Below are 22,246 nucleotides of genomic sequence, written 5' to 3'. Positions count from 1 at the left end.
TTAAAAAAATGTTTAGCTAATTAGCACTCATATGCATTTAACAATTTTGAGTTAATAGCTGTTCACCTGCATGTGCATACACTATATTGAAATGTTTTTGAGATGCTCAAAACCCATATGATACATTGCATCATGATACTGTTTTAGAAATAATTTTTGTGACTACATAAATTTAGTTTCAATGTAAAATAATTTACAATTTTTTCTTCAAGGTAATGCAACTTGCTATGCATCTTATATACATGTAGGAAAAATGGGGGAACAGAAAAACAAAACAGTCTTACGTCTAAATCGTGTATTCATTGTCAAGTATTCTTTTATCCCTCTCTCTTTAAATACATGAGGATTCACAACAAACATCCAACACTGTTATGACAAAGTCTGTGAATGTAGTACAGTAGCTTTCCATATCATGAGTGTACTGCTAAATGCTTGAGAACTGTAGCTTAGTAAGATAGCCTACACATAAATCTAAATTTAGATCCATGCAATTGCAAAAGAAAGTACCAAAAAAAAGCCACATATGGCTATTTTACAGTTTATTTTTTTAGGAGTTGGCCTAAATCTAGTCCTTGTGTTGCAAAAATCCATAAAACTATAGATTAATTGAAAATCACATTTGTGGTGTGACAAAGAAACATTATACAGCTTAAATCTTCTAAAACTGTAAAATCCTAATAAATAATGCTAAAACCTTATTTATGTTTTCTGACTGACATTACAGCACCTGCACTGTTTTATTTCTGCTAATATTAGTCTAGGTCTAGGCCTGGATTTAATATAAGACAAGGAATAATAATAATAATTATTACACACACACACACACACACACATACACAAACATATATATATATATATATATATTAGTTTTTTCATCATAGAAAAAAATATGATACTTTGTATTTACTTAGATTACAATTAATGTATATTGAGATTCAGTTATATTGGAAAGACTTTTGCATAAATTACAGATTATTATACTAATAAGCAAGATATTAAAGTTCTTTCTGTCTGTACCAGCACCTGCATGACTTTATTAGCTAGCACTAAACAAGCTGGGCTACTTAACTTAGCATGAACGTTCTCTAAATATGCTGACCCACAGATACAAATTCTGATTGGAGAATGGTTTGGTTGGTAACTTAAAAACTAGCTAAATGATTAACAAATCAACAAACAATATATGAGAGAAAGGATTTCCAATGGTTTCACAAGGTGAGACCATAAATTCAAGACACAAAAAATATGAATTATTAATTCATGTTCAGTGTACATTCCCCTTTTAAGTTGACCTGAAATGACAGTGTTGTTTTACTTAGCACAAGGTAAACACCACATCATCATCATATTTTGTGCTAACTAAACACATCCTTTTATATTTTTACATACCAAATGAGATTTTTAGGTACACTTGGCACTGGCATGTGTTAATTTTATACAATTTAATGCAAAGTTACTCAAGGATTATATGTTCCTAATTTAGAACTGAAAGATTACAGGGAAAGCAGTTAGTCAACAATATTCACCTCCAACTTTTACTCTTTTACCAATGATAATTAATGTCCAATATAAGAGGATGAATATAACTAAAAAACAAATTATTGAAACAATAATTTAATATTAGTCAATTTTTAAGGGGTTTCAAATAAAAAATAAGACCACTGATTAATACTAGAGTCATTCATTACATTAAAAACAATTTCTCCGAGGTAAGCTCAATGGTTGAAAGATGTGTTTTGCAGTTGTTTTATGTGAAAATATTAATTTCAAGTGCTTAAAATATTCACTTATTTGCTTCTATAGTGAGTATCACAAGTTATTTCCCACTTAAAAGTTTTGCATTGCAATAAAGTTTGTATGCTCAGTACCTAACAAGAAAAGTTCATTACTAACTTTCCCTTTGGAAAAAAAAAGTTTGTGAAGTTTTTAAGTATTTTCTAGAATATTTAGTTTTCAATGACTTTTTCTGAATAATATTTGTCATATAATTTCTCATTTCTTTAATTTAAGTAAAGTTGTTAACTTACAGTTTACAGAAAATAAATTACTCAAAATTCTTCAATTAAAAAAAACGTGGGATGCAACTTCACATTTTATTGAGATTTCATGTTCCAAAACATTTTTCAATACTCAAAATGCATTTCCAAAAGATATCTCCTCTCACATCTAGCTTTCAAATTTAAGTTCTGCCCTCTATATAAAAACATTTTTTGCTCACCACTAGGCTTTAGGCACCCATCTAATCTCACATTTTTACATAATATTGCCATGTTATGGATGCAAATGAGTATGCAATAATCCTTCATCAATAGGAGTGCAACACTGCCTCAAAATACAGTGGTTCCTTCTATGCCAAGTGTTTCATCACTTTGAGTTGAGGCAAGTAAGATGCACCATAAGTGGGGATAAGAACGCTAATATCTAGTTAGATGTGTTTAAGTGGTGGAAGAACTGGTACAAAGTATTACTTAGATAAGTGCAAGAAAGTAAGATGCACCATAAGTGGGGATAAGAATGCTAATATCTAGTTAGATGTGTTTACTGGTAGATACTTAGTGTGCAAGAAAGTAAGATGCACCATAAGTGGGGATAAGAATGTTAATATCTAGTTAGATGTGTTTAAGTGGTGAAAGAACTGATACAAAGTGTTACCTACGTAAGCCTCCTTCAGGAAGTGTCTGAAGCAAACACACAGAGTGCAACATCCTGTACCTTGGAACAGTACAGGAGATAGCACCTTATCTGTACCAGAGTACACTATTTACCAGGAAAGAAAGGGAAGTGTTGCAAGAATGGGCAAAAAATACAAGCACAACAGTCCAAAACCCAATTCATGCATTTGGAAGTGCTAAATGTACTGTGAGTCTAGTGTGCTTAAAACTATAAGTGGTGGGTCAATTCCAGTCCACAATCAGGTAGACAGGAAATTTGGCATCCAGACAATGTGAAGAGTAGGGTTTCTACCATTTCTTGAAGCCCTGTGAGGCACAAAAGGATAGTAACATCCTCCCTGCAAAGGAGTAATGATTTATGTTGGTTGGACCTACACCAATCCAACACCAGATACCAAAAAACCTGGCATTATGTAAATGTTGGTTAAATATACTTTAGCAAGAAATACCACTGAATGGGATCCTGTAATAGAAGGAAGAGATATAAGGATGAATTCACTATCACCTCCTTCACTGTAGACATTTTAGATGGTGAAAGAGTGATCTATATGGAGAATACAAGAGTAATGGAACAGAGTGCAAAAATAATAAGTGGCATAGATATCAAAATGCTGATGACCAGAGGTAAGGAGACTGAAGAAATAAATTTTAAGGGATAGATAGTACGAGGAACAAGAAATCAAATGTTCAAAGGGAGGTGGAGTAAGAGCACAGAGAAAAAAATAAGGACCTATTGGGTAGACTGGAAAAATGGGGAGAGTTGGGAGGGAAAAACCTGATGTAATAGGAAAAGTAGGGAAGAGAACCTCTTAATAACCAGCAATAGTCGAGACAGACAAGTCCTATGATTATTACAGATAGATGTGGGATGGAAAAATTAACATCAGTAAAGACACTACTTCTGCTGATAAACTTCTAGGAAGGAAGAGCAAACAAAATGGTTTAGGAAGAAGGCTACATGTGAAGAGAGTCCCAATCATCTTACAAAGGACTGGACAACTCTCACATATGAAGCCACAGTGAAAACACAGCTGGTTAGAAGAAAACATAATTAAGGCTGAAGAAGACAAGAACAGAAGAGGAAGAGGAGGAGAAAAAGTGAGAAAGCTTAGCAGAAGGAACCATGACTGTATTGGTCACTAGAGCATTACCAGAAGACCCCAAGAAAGAGTGTCTGAATAAAAGAGATCATTCAAGGGAGGTGAAAAATAGGAGAATAAGTACAAGAGTAGAAATAGTCAACTTTAACTGAACACATCCACCACCAGCACTGATGTATAAAGAACAGGAGAAACACAGGGAAGTTGAGAAATGACAAACATATGGGGATAAAATCCAAGAGAAGAGTGAGAAACCCTTTCAATGGCATTCTTGACCAAAAGGTCTGACACTATCTTGAAAAGATGATAGTGGGAGACAGGATAATTAAATATATACATATATGGTTTGGTCACAGATGATTGATCTGGATGAAAGGAACATGTCGAATATGTGGTATTTTCTTAAACTTTTATGGAGACTGACCAATAACATGTGCAACTAGGAATTATGAGAGGTCAGTACAACTTTAATTAGTTTAGCACAATCTGGCCAACCAATATCTTCAATGTATCTTGTAAAGTCATTCTGAGTCCAGCAGCAGTGTTTATTGATCTGTTTAACAGTAAAAACCAGCCAATTATGAAACTTTGGTGAAGAATGTTAGAAACAATAATGAATTTATTATGTTATCATCAATAATGATCATTCTCTTGCCATTTTATTCAACACGAAATACACAGATGTAATACACACAGACATCGTTAGATTGGAGAATTTCATGAATCAGAAATAAGCTTAAGAGTAAATCTCAATTGGTTATGCAGGAAAAAGGCATATTCACAAAATGAATGATCCACAACCTTACAATGATTTGATAAAATATTCTAGAAAGAAAAATGAGTTACATGTAGAACATCCATTTTCCCTGTGGGTGGCAAGATGCCCTTATTCTACACCATTCTACTTTTAGATTTTGCAGCAGAGATCAATTTTCAATTTTACTTAACTATACCTACTGCACTTATGGTTGGGCATATTCAGATGGTGTGCTTAACAATTCAAATCATTATATATGGTAACATTTTCTATGGCAACATTTTCCTACTGTATTTGGATATGGGATTCCAGTTTCATCTGTAACAACAAAGGCTCCTGTATTATACAAGGAGTTTAGTTTCTAAGCCACTTTATAGTATAGATGAACAGGTACTGTTATGTTACAATTTCTTGACATTGTCATGAGTATGCATGAACATTTTATTTATTAGAAAATGTACTTCACATGTACATGTATTTCTCCACACCACTAAGAACCACCACCTCATACTCAGTTGTCATAGGATTTCCTGTACACACCACAAGCCTTGAACAAACTTCTGCCCTTACATGTGTACTGCATCATTCTATAAGGTAATTATCATTATGTTTTAGCCCTCCACCAAAAAGAGGGTGATACAACCTCCATGCATAGTAATCCCCATGAACGTCAGAAGATCATTTCTTACAAGTTGTTTTCTTATAGCAAAGCCACATCGAACTATCTGCTGAGCCTACCGAGGGGAACCGAACCATTTCTGACAAAACAAATGAACTGTAAGGAAATGAGGAGGAGAGTGGGATGTGGTGCAGAGAGGTAATTATCTCATCTGAAAAACATTTTTAGATAGGTGTAAGTATTAACTTCAGAAGTGCTACTTACCTCTTTCCATCACTAAGACCTAGAATCCCACAATGATTATGGTGGAGGGCCTTGTGTTGACTGTTTACAAAGAGAAGCTCTTTTCTAAAAAGTAACAGAAAATGAAGGTTCATGGGGTATGACATCCATGAGATCAGGGGTTGCCTAAAGTAACACCTGTTGTAGAGATGCCAAATATTTCAAATGACTAAGCGTAATGATTGTAGACAGAGCCCTTTCACAGTTTTAGTCCTTTTAGATTTGCCAGAAACAAGACAATCTGGTGAACGAGGCCTCTTTTTTTCCATCTTGCGAACGATCACATAGAAAACGGGAAATACCCATCTACGTGAGCGCTGATTGGCTGACAAGCACTGATGACATAACTATGGATTCCCCCACAAACCCAGTATGGAGAAGCACCACACTCAAACTATTGGTAGACGTCGGAAATACAAATATTTTTTATTATTTCAAGCACAAACATGATTATTGCAAGTAGCCATTTGGAATATGTCTTTTATTTATTATCAAAATTTATTTGTATCTCACTAGAAATTTTTTTTTCACCTCTTTCAAGCCCTGGGGGAACAATTTATCACTTTATTGTATTGGCGTATATAATATATAATAATTTGGGAGTTGCAAGAAGTCATAATATTTGTCTGTATGAGCATATAGTCGTAGTGTATACACCAAAATCGTAAAGGTTGGCATCTCTGCCATTGGAAGATTACATCTGTATCAAGGAAGCAAACTATTCATTCAACTGTTATTCACTTGTTATTGTATTGCAGTAGTTGAGCAAAGGATATCAAGAAAATTCAGTGCTGAAGATTATATGTTGACAAAATGGACAGAACCTTAAAACTGTTAGTGTGGCCAAGCCCCAACCAGTGTCTTGTCAAGTGTGGTGTATGTGTCAAATATACATGACTGTTCACTTTAACCTTAATATTAGAGTATTATTAAGCTTATATTGCACTAACCTTAAATTATTTTTAGAAGTGATAGTTATGGCAAGTTTGCTTATGTAACCATTAAGGAATCATATCTTGCATAGTTCACTTGTTGTGAACTGATGTCACATAACTCCACCTTCTGAATTTGTCTTGCTACTTTAAGTGAGTATTGTTACATTGTAACATCTTGTAACTTGTGAAAAAATCTAGGCCTCAGTCTGGGAACAGATTTATATGAAACCAACTTAGAAAGTTATTGAAAGTAAATTTAAAAAAAAAATTAAATTAGACTGGGTGATTGTGAGTTTAGTCATAAAGTATGTATAGTAATGACTTTTAAAGTGTAATGATGGCAGAATGTATTGTAATTAAAGGAACAATGAAGAATAATTCATCTGCAAATTGGGTTCTAAAGTAACTGACCCAACCTGTGTAGATGTTTGATGCAGAACAATTATTTAAAGCCTGGGATACAACTGTGGTAACTAACAGTTATTGTGGTTTGTTTAATGTGAAAGAATCACAGACAACATTGTAATAACAGAGCAGGAAGAATAATTTGTCTTTTCAAAGGGTGTTCTCAAGTACTTGAACCAGGCTTTGTGGACTTTGACAAAAACAATTATCTAAAGTTCTGGATAAAACTGTGATAACCAATCATGTAACAATTTTCTGTACATACATATAACTTGTTCTGAATACATTATTTTAAAACAAATGGAATACACATTGCCTGTTCATTGTTGGAATTTACTGCCAACAAGTCATGGACATCATTACTGTAAAGTATCTAGCCCCATAAAAAACTGATATTAGCATGCTAGTCAAGATTACACAGTGTTATATAGTGGTAGAGGAAGACATGAATTACAGCAGAAGTAATGGTGGGGAAAATTGTGTAGAGATTACAATTATGATACATAACCATATGGAATGATTTTGATGAATGGAGAGAGAGAAAACTGAGTAACCTGGGCTAAAGGATGGTGATATATGAGTTTCTTAAACGACAAGACCGAAAGAATGAAGAGTGTGAAAAATAAAGAGAAATAGAGAATAAAATTACAAAAAGAGAAAGAAGAAAAGGATAGGAAAGACTGTAAATAGAGAGAATAACACAAACTAAGAAAAAGAAAAGGAGGGACATGTAATATACTGAATATGGCACAAATTGAGATCACCAAGCTCACCCAGTTGAAAGACACTATGAAGGCACTAATCTACAACTTAGTGACTGGAAACATACCAAGGAATAGAAACTAGAAGAAACCAGACAAATGACATATCTGCAGCCCCCACTAGAGTTCCTGAAAAGAAAATACAAGTACCTGCACATCTCAAAAAATGACATCCTAAATACAGGTTTATGGGAACTGAAGAGAGCACAGAAGAAACACCTTTCCTGCAGAAACTCCGAAATAATGCCCAGAAGAAAGTTTCACACAAGACAAAGGGGAAGGGGACTCACCAAATATATCAATGCTGTTATACAGGGAGGTTAAACAGATCATAGAATCATATAACCAACAGGATATTGGACTCAACTGACAAAGCTGGCTCATAAGTCAATTACAAGAGGATAACTAGGAAAAGAGGATGGCAGACAGAATAACCGACAAATTTCATTGACTGGGGAGATGTGACCAGTTTCTACAGGTCTCAACAAATATAGATCTAGGAGCCAGCCCACAAACTTACAAGCCAGGTCCAATGCAGAAACGTGATGAAATATATCTTGAGTCAATTGTGTGTTTATGGTACAAGATATATAATAAGATATATGCAGTTTTACACTAAAAAACAAAGGATCCATTATTAAAGTATTACATAACATATTTTTAACTTCAACATGTGCAATTATTAACATAGTAGACTAATAACTATAAATTAGACAGGTTCTTGTAATGAATGAAAGTAAAATAAGAATAATCACTGGAATAGTGATAGGTCAAGCATGCTGTTACAGAATAGGTACAATTTACTCATCACTACAACACTGTACAATGATAAACAAAGGCCTTTTTGGTGTGTTTAATTTCACTACTGTTTGTACCTGAAATTAGGGGATATATTTATTTAATTTCACAAGTACATGCTAATGAGTGCAACATCATTAATATTGCCTAAACTAATTGCCTTTGGCTCTGTATGAATCTAAACAGATGATATGAAATCAGAAACATGTTGTACACCCACAGTACTTCATTCCTAAAAAACATAAAGTAGTGAATCCACCATTAAATCCCAAGAAACATAATTCAATAACAAACGTAGCTTGCAGTTGAAATAACCTTTTGAAATACAGAAAGTGGTCAACAGAATGGACTATAAGATGAAATGAATATGGAGACCAAGATCTATCATCCCAATCTATTTAAGAGGTAATTTGATAAGAAAGAGGATAGAACAGATGCAGCTATTGTGGTACAGATGGACACTGTAGGTGTGGATGTCATAAATGTAGAACCAGAAGAGAGAGACTTTGTCATAAAAGATGAATATCTACTGTGCCTAAGTCCACTGAGAGGAGATGAGACTTAGAAAGATATCAACATCAGTGAACAATTTACTGGCAAGTCAAAGAAAATGCTACAAGATTTATTGTGTCAGTATGTTGATATCTTCACAGATACATCAGGAGAAACAGCCTTTGTGCAATACATGATCAAGATTATGATCAGGGGGTTGGTCAAGGTGAAGCCATATCAGATGTCCTATACAATGAGAGACCTAATCAAATAAGAAGTTATGGTTATGTTAGAAGCCAGAATCATTGATCCTTTGAATTCAGCTTATTGTTCACCAAGATGTATGGCTCAAACCACCTCTGCACAGACTTCTGGAAGCTGAACCTCATGGTGAAGTTTAACTCTGAATCTATGGGCAACACAAATCTTGTCATGGTTAAACTAGATGGGACCAAGTTCTTTACAAAAATTGACTCCAGTAAAGGCTATTGAAAGATCCTGATGGAGACAGCCTTTATGACACCAGATGGATGTTACTAGGTTAAGAGAAAACTGTTTGGATTAGTCATCTCAGCAGGAATATTCAACTGCAAGACAAGGAAGATGTTGCACAAAACCACCAACACTGAGTGTTATTAGACAACATTATGATCCACACAGTCAGACTGGAAGACCATGTGAAGAAACATAGGGAGCTGTTCATGTTAGTGAGGGAAGCAGGTCTAACCATCAGGCCATCTAAGTGCAATATTGGCTATTCTGTGCTAGATTTTGTTGGAGAGAATGTGGGCAATTGACAGATTACCACACAGGAAAAGAAGCGAAGCCACATACAAGACCAAACAGCAAGTCAGATTCTTTCTGGGATTAGTGAGATAGTGCAGGAAGTTCTTCCTAAACTACACTAAAGTTACTTTGCCACTGACTGATCTGATCAAGAAAGGTCTACCCAACAAGGTGAAGTGAGAACATCCACAGCAGATGGTATTCTAAAAGTTAAAGAACCTATTGGGAAGTTTGCCAATCCTTAAAATGCTAGACTTCAACATACTATTCAGGGCAAAGCTTCAGATATTGGAATTGGAGCAGTACTCCTAAAAAAAAACAACACACACATTAAGATGGGCAGTTTTCTGCAAGTAAAAAACTGTTAAGTAGTGAGAATAACTAATATGTGATCCAATGAAAATGTCTAGCCATCATATTTGCCATCCAAAAGTTTCAAAACTACCTTTATGGAAAGGAATTCATCATCTAGACTGTCAGCTCCTTGCATATATCTGAAGGTGCGAAATCAAGAACGTGAAAATTATGAGGTGGAACTTGTATCTCCAGAGTGAGTGGAATTAAGATTGCCTTTATATTCTGCTTGATGCAGATTTGGAGTAAGCACTCTCTGTTAGGCAATTCCAAGCACTTGGTGAGAATTAATGACATTAAACAGAATTAAGTAAATGGTAATTCAACATTTATTTTTTGTTTTTTTAATGTGTATGAAATGATCTGAACATTCTAAGTAGTATCATGAAGGGTGTTGGCGACATCGAGCTCGTACAAGATCAGGCAATGAATGTCTGAATAATGACAACCAGAAGCAAGTAAAAGTAGAAAATAAGTCTACAGAAACAAAAAAATAAATAAATAAAAGGAACAGGAGCCAACAGTACAAGCAGAGGTAACATAAAAGTTTGAAGAACCATACAAAGGACAAGGAACAAAAAACACAATAGGCCCTGAAGAAATCAGAGAAAATAAGTGAAATGAATAGGCTTTTATCAAAGTGCCAGATAAAGCATAGGTCCTAAAGAGAAGGTGGCAGTTAATGTAAGAAATTATTATAAATACATCATAATGGATCATTATTAAATGTCACAACAACTCTGACTGAAGATTTGATTAATCCCAAATTGTCACACACATCATCAAAATGTTGATAAACAAAGAGACTGCTCCTTTGGAAACCAGATTTTAAAGTGAAGGTGTTAAGAGTTTCCTCCCAACCAAAAAGAAAAACTGTTGAAAAGGGGAGTAATACCTCAGGATTTGTTGGGTGACTGAGTCACTATGACAGAGCAAAAAGAAATGATGAATGAAGAGGCAAAAAGGCAGGTAAGATATCACAAAACAAGTATCTAGATCTCTAAAGAGCTCACCAAATGGGATGCATTTATTGAGAAAAACTAGTCTCCAAAAGTGAAAAAAACCTCTTACACAGGAAAAGGAGGAGGAGAAAAAAGAGCCATAGGTAACAAGATCTTCATGGCATGAAGATTCAAAGGTGATTACTAAGTCTCCCTGTATGAGAATAAAAAAAAAACTCCCAAGAAAGATTTTGAAGAATGCAGATCAGAGAGAAGAGGAAAAGTGAGAGGATGAAGAGGTGGAGTACAAACAAGCAAGAATAGATCTAAATAAAAAAACCTGTACAAACTAAGATTGATAGTGAAGGAAGCCTATAGGGAATCATGACAGGAGAGACAGACACCAATGGTTCCAGATCCAAAAATTACCTCCAATTTACTGTCAGGTGCTGTGATGGCTCATATTGTAGGAGTAGGGGATAGTGAAAAGAAATAAGACAAGGATAGAATGCTGGAAAGAAAGAGACAAAGGAGGAGAGAGAAGCACCTCAAGCAGACAAAAAGAACACAAGAGAATGGTGTTGAAGAAATATAGAAAGGTCGTGACTATGTGCCATACCAGAAGAGCCATGAATTATGATGAGAACAACACTGAGTTGGGACAGGAGACTTGTGTAGCAAAGCAACCCAAGAGTCACAATGATATATTAGTGGAAGAGAATGAATGTCGTATAGCTGACTTAATGAGCCTAGAAAACTGAAAAAGAGGTACCTATTCCTCATTATGCAGAGTCAGAAGCAAAGGCTGAAAGTGGAAAAGCTGGCAAAAATCATCAATGTACATAGCATGCTCTACAGAAGACTATGAAACAGAATGATGAGAGACCTGAACTGAAGAAAAAGCAGGCAGAATGTGATCATGATAATAGGAACATTATGTTGAAAACACATCAGCAGTTAACTTCTTGTTATATCATAGTTCATTATAGCTCTGTATGAATGTGGTAATTTAAACATGATTTAGAAGCAGACAATATTAGTAGTCTGTAATATCCAGGACAGAACAAGACTGATCATTAAAAGGATAGTGATCCAGTCATAAATTAAAATTTGTATAAGGCTACTGTCAAAGCAAGCTTAATCCACACTTTTCCCCAACAGAATTACATTGTTCTCAAGTAACTTTAATAATTATTGTAACACCTTTTCAGAAAATATCTTGCAGGCTGGTGAATAGGTAAAAAAACAATGTTTTTGTGAAGTATCACAAATCTGATAAGTTTTATTTGAGTAAAAACAAATCACCCATTACTTTTTTATAAATTAACAAACACATTAAAGAAATCAATTATTGGTGTTTTATTATGAAATCTAATAATTTTATTGTAAACAGCAAGATTAGCTTAAATATCTGGACAGATACTTATACTAATGTCCAATAAATTATTTGTGATTTATCACTACACAATTTTGCTGAAATTTTGTGAGACTGTAAGGCACACCCTCTCAATGTGATGGTAAATCAAGTGTATAATATAATTAAAGAAATCAAATATTACACAATGAGAGAATGTTTCAATACTGTTTAATACACTGTAATAAAGTACACTATCACCCTCAGCTATAAATTATTTTCTCTATGTACACAACAGTTAATTCTGAAAAGTTCTGTTTCACATTAACAAATACCTAAAAATGTGTAACTGGTATTAAGAAATAATATGTCTACATATTTCTTAGTCTGTTTCACCTTTTTCAAAGCAAGTTTCTTATAAAGGGCAAAAACAAGTGATTTGTCACATTTTAAGTTTGGACTTGTAAACTTTTAATGGTTGAAAATAAAAACTATGAGAAATTCTTAACATTGTAAAATAGGGCTTGAACATGGGGGTCAGCAATTAAATAATACTATAATAATACTAATGAAAAATAAACAAATATCTTATCTCTTTTTCTGCCTAAAGAGAAGTTACCTGCTGAAATAATGCTGAAAAACCATGGTGGTAATAATAATGGAAATCAAAAATCATAATTCCTGATAATGGCAGGTAGTAGTATATTTAAAAGAGCAGCTGCTCAACAAATAGATAAAATGTAAATTTTACTATGCTCATTGGTGCTGTATAACAAATAAATTACCCAGAATTTAAACATGGAGAAAACCTATATTAATTATGTTTATTTCACTTTATAACTTTCACAGAGCAATACTTACCTTATACTAACTAGTTTGATCTACCTTTTATCATTCTCTTAAACAGGAACTGCAACAAGTTTGATACAAGAAAAAATCACATCTGTTGCCTACTTTTCTGCAAAAAACAGATGTATCTATATGTATAGTTTGTATCAAATTTGGAGAATGATGACTGATGCTCTTCTTAGTTATGGGAATAAATTTATATTGTGAATTTATATAAATAAGCTACATGATATATTCAGAATGTGAAATTATGTAGGTTATTTACTGACAGATGCTAATTAAAGGTAAAAAATACTTTTACACGTGATTTCTGTAAATTATTTAGGTTATGTATTTTAACAGAATATAAACATTTGGAATATAAAATTCATTTATGAAGAAAAGTTTGGTAATTTAGAGGTCTTAGCTTGGTATTAAAAATGGGGCATAATTTCTGTCTCCTGAAAAGGAGTGAATAAAATCCTGAATTTTGTAAAATTTACTTTTAAACACTTTTCATTTTTATTCAGAGGTTCTTATAACTACTGTGGTAGATAGTCTTCTTCCACTGATGTTGTGGTTGCTTGACCCACTCCAGGATCAAGAAAGCTAGCTCACTGGTTTGGTGGTTCTTCCGAATGACGAGTAGGTTAATTCAAGTAAAATAGTTAAAAAAACAAAAAAAACAAAAGAAAAAAAGAAATTTGGTGTTAAAATAAATAAATAACAATGTTAAAACAATCCTTACCCTAATATTTGATATGCAGTGACATAAATAAATTCACCAACTTAATCATGTTCAAATTAAAACAGTTGTTGTTCAAGCAATTTGCTAATACAAATAGCATCTCAACCACTACCATATTTGTTTCATCCAAGCAAGCCTAAAGAGCCCTGGTATTAGACAAATAGTCTTGTTTGCACCAGATACAACAAATATGGTTTGGTTGATAAATATTATGATACACACTTATTTACTTTTGTTCACAATTTCTTAAAAGTATTGATGTATTAAACACGTATGATAATAATATTTGTAAACCACAAGCAGGCACCATTATCTAACCACAATTTTCAAGAAAACACAAGCCTTGAAAGTCAAACCAAACCAAATTTGCCATACAATAGTGTTTGGATCTAACGTGTGAAACATAAAATATGTATAGCAAAAATGATTTGCTACTAACAACAAATAGGTCATGTTTTTCTCATGAATTCAGAAAAACATTCCCTCAACATTTTTACTTTTGTAATTCCACAATATGTGATTAAAAAATATATTTTTATGTGTAATGAATGGAACAATTAATGAAGACCTACTGTAAGTATTGTAATAAAGTAGCTTAGCAACACTAAAAAAAACCCATAAAATTGGATATTTTAGACTCAGAATGACTGTTTCTGGCTCTAGTTTATTCATGGAATAAGAAAATGTAAATAGGAGGCACAGGCATAAGAATTGTTTTCACACTACTCAGATTATCTATTTATTTACTACCTAATATTTTTACACACTACTACTACTACTACTATCCATATATGTAAATATGCTATTGAACATCATATAATAAGGCCTTGGATACATACATTTCTCACAAAAAAAATATTAAACATTTTTTTCATGTTTCTGACAAACAATTTGTACATTTGTGGAAAAATTATGCATATGCTTTTAATTTCACTTTAAAATATATGCTGCACATTCAACAAGCAAATCATACATTTAAAAAATTTCCAATATTTTGAAGCTAGTTTGATTTAAAGCATTCATGCACATTTAAGAAATATTCAAATACCATTATCTTCAATATTCCCGATATAATTTTGAAGCTTATGTGCTGTGGTTTTCAAGCTTTCAGTAGGATGTTTTTTGCTTCTGTTTTCTTACATATACCACACACTAAAAAATTGGTGTTATAAGCTGCACAGTCAAACAGATGTTTTAATCAACATCATGTTACCATCTGAACTATTTTGAAACAAGTTAATACAGTGGGTGATGTTAGAATACAAGAAAACTACATTAGTGGATTTCTCTACTTCTTTTCAAAGTAACTATTAAAATAATTTTCATTCAATTTTTACAATGGTGGATTTGTAATATGTTTAATCAGAATAATATTTAAGTTATAAAAAAACTAACTATTTAATACATTTCTTACATGGTTATGTCATTAGAACAATGTTACATACAGTATATGATCCTAAGACATGATGTTCCTTCATAAGGAACCAAAATTCCTTAGATTAGGAAAATAAAAACTTGCAACTCACCATCTAAATTTTGGTTTTTCAGTAGAGCCTCTTCATTGCTGATAATAATTTTGCTAATCTACAGAACAGTTTAAAGAAATGTTTTGTTAATAAAACTTCTGGTTTATCTGTTAAAAATAAGAAAACTATTTTATCATAAAATTAATCACACTAAAATTTAAATACAAAAGTAAAGATGTATTCAGCTCTTCTGCTTTGGAGTTCAAAATAATGAAATTTCTGCTTTAAATACAGGAACAGAATGAAATGTATCACAGCTTTTTGCTCTTCATCAAATAAGCATTCAAATACACACATGCAAAATTACAAAAACAATTTGTTTATTAGTTGACTTGCTGGGGCAGCACAAGACCCTAGAAATGAAAGTGTAAAAAAGGTATGAAGAAACATAAAAAACTTTTAATTAAGGTTTCAACAAGTGCAAAAACTTTACTTTCACTTCTCTTTACATGAACAATAATTGATAAGCGAAAAAGCTATTTTAAGTCTGACAAAACTAAGCTTGAAATAATTTAGGCTTATAAAAAACAAGTAGATTTAAAACCTGCCATAAAAGCTGTGTTACAAATGACACTGGAGTGATTACTAATGCATCAGGACACATAACTGGTAATGTTTCTGATTTTTACAATCTAAGAACTGATGCATTAAATGATTGTTTTGTATGTGCATCATAATTCATTCATTTTAATTACCTTCAATTCACTATAAAATGCTCATCACAATGAAACATGCTTTGTAATTAGCTCCGATTTAATTTCTGAGCATATTAAATATAATAAAAATATTGTATCAAAAGAAAAAGGTGATTAATTAATTTTTTTCTCCTACTAACAGATGAATGATTGCCAGGTCCAACACCTACACAATATAGCCCTTTGATCTAATGCACTTGGTTATATATCTGTACAGGAGAGTGTTACATAGGAAAAAACTGTGTTAACAAAATGAAAAAGAAATACGTGCACAATCTGCTATGAAGCCATTTTTTACTGGTTCAGAAATTGGCTTCAGATTATTAATAACTAGACTGCTATCTTCACTTTTATTACAACTGCCTATCTTTAACAGAAACACTGCATTTTGTTATAGAGATTATATAAAATAAGAACTAAAAAAAAATCTTAATAAAAAATTTAGTTAACCTCTTCATTAAAAGTTAGGTGGAATCAACCCAGCTCGTAACCATGAAAGTATCCATGAGAGTCATCATACCATGATTGTCTTTCTTGAATATCTAAACTCACAGCACCCATGTATGAAACTGAAATTAAAATCCCCCTGCCAATATTGTATACTTTTTGTAAGCTGTAACTTCCTACTGGCTTTCCACTTCTATCAACAACAACAAAACATTTTTCACTTTTCTACCAAACTTAACAGCTTTATCCAATTTGTTTAGAAACATAACCTCATTCCATGTTTACTCAATACAAAATCTGTTTGAAACAATTGACAAGTAACTTGGAATTATCCTCTCTGTAAGGAATCTTAAAGTGTGACAACTTTGTTAAAAATATAATTCAGAAAGTCATCAACTTACACTAACTTGCATCATAACATGTGTTATCATGCAACTGCTTATACAAAGTGTCTCATCTACTACTATGTCTGTTGTAAGGCCTGGCATGGCCAAGCGCATAAGGCGTGCGACTCGTAATCCGAGGGTCGCGGGTTCACGCCCGCATCGCGCTAAACATGCTCGCCCTCCCAGCCGTGGGGGTGTATAATGTGACGGTCAATCCCACTATTCGTTGGTAAAAGAGTAGCCCAAGAGTTGGCGGTGGGTGGTGATGACTAGCTGCCTTCCCTCTAGTCTTAAACTGCTAAATTAGGGACGGCTAGCACAGATAGCCCTCGAGTAGCTTTGTGCGAAATTCCCAAACAAACAAACAAAAAACAAATGTCTGTTGTATCCTAGACTGTCTGAAGAGTTTTGGTATTGAGCAAGAGGCCTCACCTGCACTAGATATAGCAGTTACACTATGGTTGATATATTACTAGACTATACTTCTACTCAATTCTTATTAATAATACCTAAATGTCCAATAATGATATATTCCTAAATACATACCTTGACATACAGGATTTCATTACCAGAGTATGGACCACAATATTTATTATTCAATGCTTTAACTATATTTATTCTTCCCCCAATACAGCAAAGCTTGCCTCACCTAACACTGTACATGAGTTATATGTGTGGAGACTGTAAAGCCTCCTATAGTGATCAGGGTTGGGAACCTAACAAACTGATAAACCAAAACAGAAACTGGTCAAGCATTTATTTATTAAGTGTTTTTTTAATCTTAATTGTTAATAATGGATTTTTCTTAATGTAAGTTACATAAAAAAAGAATATGTTTATGGTTTGTCTTCTGCATTCAACAAGAAAACTGGCAATGCATGTGGTGTTGCCTTTTCATGTTGTGTATTGCAAGTAATATTAAAAATTATATCTGTTTTCCATAACATTCTACTACTTTTATGAAATTATACTGCAAGTTAAAAAAAATTCATTGCTCTTTGCTTCATAAAGTTAAAGGGTATTATCATACAGCACAACATATTAAGGGTATTAGTGGGTGAAGAACAGAAGCCCATTAAACTTGTGCATTATATTATTCTGTAAATAAAAAATAGGCTATGACATATAAATACAAATGTTTTTGTTTGGATTGACAATTTTGTCCTTATGAAGTATAGTGGTCAAAATTAAATCCCAAGGTTAGCATATAACCAAAGAATGCCTAAAAACTAATAGAAAACTTAGCTAATATGCAGGTTTTTTTTTACTATTTGACCAGTAAAAACAAAACAGAGAGAAATTAAGATGATCAACTTGACATCCCGAAGAGTGGCAAAATACAATGTCACCTTCAAGTATGAGATTTTAAGTATATGCATTAGCCAATTTCAACAAGTAACAAACTCAAACCCTCTGTCACAAGCCATGACAACACAACAGAAACTGGGACACACAGTATAATAATAACTTGTTAATCAAAAAGCCTTCTTACACTTCATTCACAATCCTATTTTTAATTACACCTGTTTTATTTTTCTAATATTTGTACTGTTTTTTTCTGTGTATTATAATTTTAATATAATTTTTAAATTTTGTTCTGGAAACAAGTTTCATAAGTATTGTATTTTGCCATCTTATAATGATATGTGTAGACTTAGTATATCTAATTTTAAAAAGAAACCAAACCCTAACCCTTCACATAAGTATAAAAAGTTGCAACACATAAAGTTATTTAGTTAGAATATTTTTTAGTTATGTTTTTATGATAAGAACACAAGTCAGTGCTATACTAAAGTAGACCCTATTACAGGGAATTAACAAAAATCAGCACGATAACTGTTACATCGGCAAGGAAGAAACGTGAGACTGCCTTAAATGTTTTTATTATTATTGTTACTCTAGACTACATCTTACAAGTTGTGTTATTGTTAGTTTCTTTATGAACTTGCAATCCTAATAAGGTCTAATTATGATAAAAAGAATTTATATGTATCACCACACTACTAGTACTATTTCTAACTTTACTACTTTAGCTTACGACCGAGTACTAGTAGAAGTATTACTACTTGCAGTATTCGAGTATGTCAAATACTCAAATGGAAATGAATACTTATTTTGAACCCATAATCATGTTAGCACTACGAAATAATATCAATATATATATATATATATAAATTTAAATAATAACACTATTAAATATTAAAATACAGATATTCCTTCAGACTTAAGGCTAACACTATCGACAGTAACACGAAAACCTAACAAAAAGTACACTAAGCCTAACAGTAATACCGAGCAGTAACCAGATTTTTAGTGAAACAAAACATGTAAGTATTAAAATTTAAAAAGAAGTTCATAATACACACATCCGTTGTTTCTCCATTAAAAAACACCGACGTATTTTCCATGAGAGAAAATTCTACTGTATGAAATTAATTAGATTTTAGTTTAAACTCAATAAAACCGCAAAATAGTATAGTTATAGTATAATACACAATTAAGCCTAAAGAGGGCAGAATACTTTAAATTTATTTTTAATAATAATAATCCCAGAAGGCGTGTGTATATTCGACAGGCACAAGAACAGTTATTATCCGAACGACAACTTTTAACTAAATCTAATAAAAGCATACTATATGATAAATTGACCGGTAATTCTTATCGGACATCTTTAGCGTTCTGCAGTGGCTTTCTCTGTCTTGCAATTAGAAAACTATCTCGTAAGTGTTGTACTCTTTAATCCTAAATTTACTAACAGGACTCATATTTCATGAATCTTTACGACTTCTTTAAAAACAAGTTTTCTATACTGTTTATATACTAAAATTGTTGTGTGAATTGACTGGATGTACCAGTAGTTCTTAACCACTAAACACTTTTTAAATAGATTTAGTATGCGCATAGAATAAAACTGCTGAAACATAGTGCATTGAGTTGCAATGTCACTAATAACGTACAGTCATGTGAAGAAGTTAGGACATCCTATGAAAGCCTGTGTATTTTTGTAACATTTTTGGATATATAGATATTTAATCTCAATTTTACCAATACTGAGAGATTATAGGAATATAACTAAACAATTAAAACTGAAGAAAATACTTTTCAACATCTTCTGTAAATGTAATTCTACAAAAATGTATATTCTAACTGAGGAAAAAGTTAGGACACCCAACCCCCTTATAGCTAGTGTTACCACCTTTGGCTGAAATAACTGCAGTGAGACGCTTCTTGTAGTCATCTATCAGTCTCTGACATCGGTTTGAAGAAAGTTTGCCTCACTCCTCAATGCAGAATTCTTTCAGCTGTGAGATGTTTGAGGGGATTTCGTGCATGTACAGCCCGTTTCAAGTCACCCCACAGCATTTCAATGGGATTAAGATCTGAGCTTTGACTCGGCCATTCCAGAACTCTCCATTTCTTAGTTTTCAGCCAGTCCTTGGTGGATTTACTGGTATGTTTTGAGTCACTGTCGTGTTGCAGGGTCCAGTTCCGCTTCAGCTTTAATTTTCGTAGAGATGATCTCACATGATCCTCAAGCACCCTATGATACACAGTAGAATTCATGGTGTATTCTATGATTGTGAGCTGTCCAGGTCCTGCTGCAGCAAAGCAGTCCCAAACCATGACACTTCCACCTCCATGCTCACAGTTAGTATGGGGTTCTTTTCCTGGAATGTTGTATTTGGTTTACGCCAAACATGCCCTCTGTTCTGGTGTCCAAATAATTCAATTTTGGACTCATCTGTCCAAAGAACATTATTCCACATGTTCTGGTCTTTGTCTACATTCTCTCTGACAAATTTGAGTATGGCCTTGATGTTTCTCTTAGAGAGTAAAGGTTTCCTCTTTGCACACCTCCCTTGCAAGCTAAACTTGTGCAGTCTCTTTCTGATTGTAGAGCATGCGCTTTCGCATCAACAGTAGCCAGAGCCTACTGTAGGTCCCGTGATGACATGTTAGGGTGTTTGAAGATTTCTTTTAGCATCTTGTGGTCTGCTCTCAGGGTGAACTTGCTTGGACGACCAGACCTGGGCATGTTGGCAGATGTTTTGAATTCCCTCCACTTGTTGACTATTTTCCGGACAATGGAGTGGCTGATTTCAAAATCTTTTGGGAACTTTTTAAATCTCTTACCAGACTCATAAGCTGCTACAAGTTTCTTTCTGAAGGCCTCAGACAGCTCTTTTGCTCTCACCATGGTGCTCACTCTCACTTCAACAGTCAGGAGCACACCAAACTAAATGTCTGAGGTTTAAATAGGGCAAGTCTCATTCAAAAGGCTGAGTAACGATCTTCTAATCATGTGCACCTGGTGTGATACACCTGCGTGTGAGTTGAGCCATTTTAAGTGGGAATAAATGTGGGAGTGTCCTAACTTTTTCCTCAGTTAGAATATGCATTTTTGTGGAAGTACATTTGCAGAAGATCTTGAAAAGTCTTTTCTTCAGTTTCAATTGTTTAGTTATATTCCTATAATCTCTCAGTATTGTTACAATTGAGATTAAATATCTATATATCCAAAAGTGTTACAAAAATACATAGGCTTTCATAGGTGTCGTAACTTTTTGACATTACTGTATCTGCACTAGTCATACCTAATTTACCAATGTAAGGCTAGAGAGAAGACAGCTAGTCATCACCACCCACCGCCAACCTTTGGGCTACAACGAATAGTGAGATTGACCATAACTTATTACATCCCTTCGGCTGAAAGGGCGAACATGTTTGGTGAGACTGGATTCGAACTCGCGATTCTCAGATTACGAGTCGAGCGTCTTAACCATCTGGCTATGCTGAACCGTTAGGGATAACGTGGTAGAGAAACACAGATCAGGAGTAGGTTATAAAAATTTTGAAAGCCACTGAATATCTCTTTGAGTATAGTAAAATCAATCATTAAGAACTGGAATGTGCTTCGTACCACTCAGTCAATACCTCGATCAGGCTGCGCTTCAAAACTAAGCAGATGGGCAATCAGGTAACTTGTTAGAGACGCCACTGTGAAGCTAAATTTGGTTTAAAAATTTACAAAGTTCCATGTTTGATATAGAAAGCGTCGACAATATCCAAGTCCCTACATAAAACCTGTCTGTATGGGCGAGTCGCAAGAAAGAAGTTAATCGTAAAAAGAACCATCTTAAGTCCTTTGTGGAGTTTGTGATAAAGCATTTAAACGATACTTCAGACATATGTAAAAGATTTTGTAGTCAGGTAAGACAAAAACAGAGTTTTTGGTCTAAAGCCAAAATGTTATAATACAGAAAATCATCCACTAAACATCAATCTCATTTTCAAGCATTTTGGCGACAGCATCATGTTATGAGTATGCTTCTCGTCAACAAGGACTGAAAGGGTTGTCA

General features: G+C 33.5%; 1 protein-coding gene across 7 annotated transcripts in view; it reads right to left on the bottom strand.

Moving 5' to 3' along the window:
• hfp (Poly(U)-binding-splicing factor hfp) overlaps positions 1-19,400 on the bottom strand; it is a 59,461-nt gene extending 40,061 nt beyond the window's left edge. For 2 of the 7 annotated variants that reach the window (XM_076506727.1, XM_076506720.1), the window contains exons 1-2: positions 19,253-19,400; positions 15,359-15,416 (exon numbers count right to left, since the gene is read on the bottom strand). In XM_076506727.1, the coding sequence (XP_076362842.1) occupies positions 15,359-15,416; positions 19,253-19,294 (100 nt within the window). In that variant the 5' untranslated portion in view covers positions 19,295-19,400. Of the gene's footprint in view, positions 1-15,358; positions 15,417-19,252 lie in introns of those variants that run through there. The other 5 variants (XM_076506769.1, XM_076506737.1, XM_076506775.1 and 2 more) reach the window with 3 other exon arrangements.
• Between the last annotated feature and the right edge of the window lie 2,846 nt (positions 19,401-22,246).

Source organism: Tachypleus tridentatus, chromosome 1, assembly GCF_004210375.1.
Source record: "Tachypleus tridentatus isolate NWPU-2018 chromosome 1, ASM421037v1, whole genome shotgun sequence".
In the NCBI taxonomy this organism is placed as follows: Eukaryota; Metazoa; Arthropoda; class Merostomata; order Xiphosura; family Limulidae; genus Tachypleus; species Tachypleus tridentatus.
Note: the sequence above shows the minus strand (reverse complement) of the source record. Positions and strands in the feature narration are given on the sequence as shown.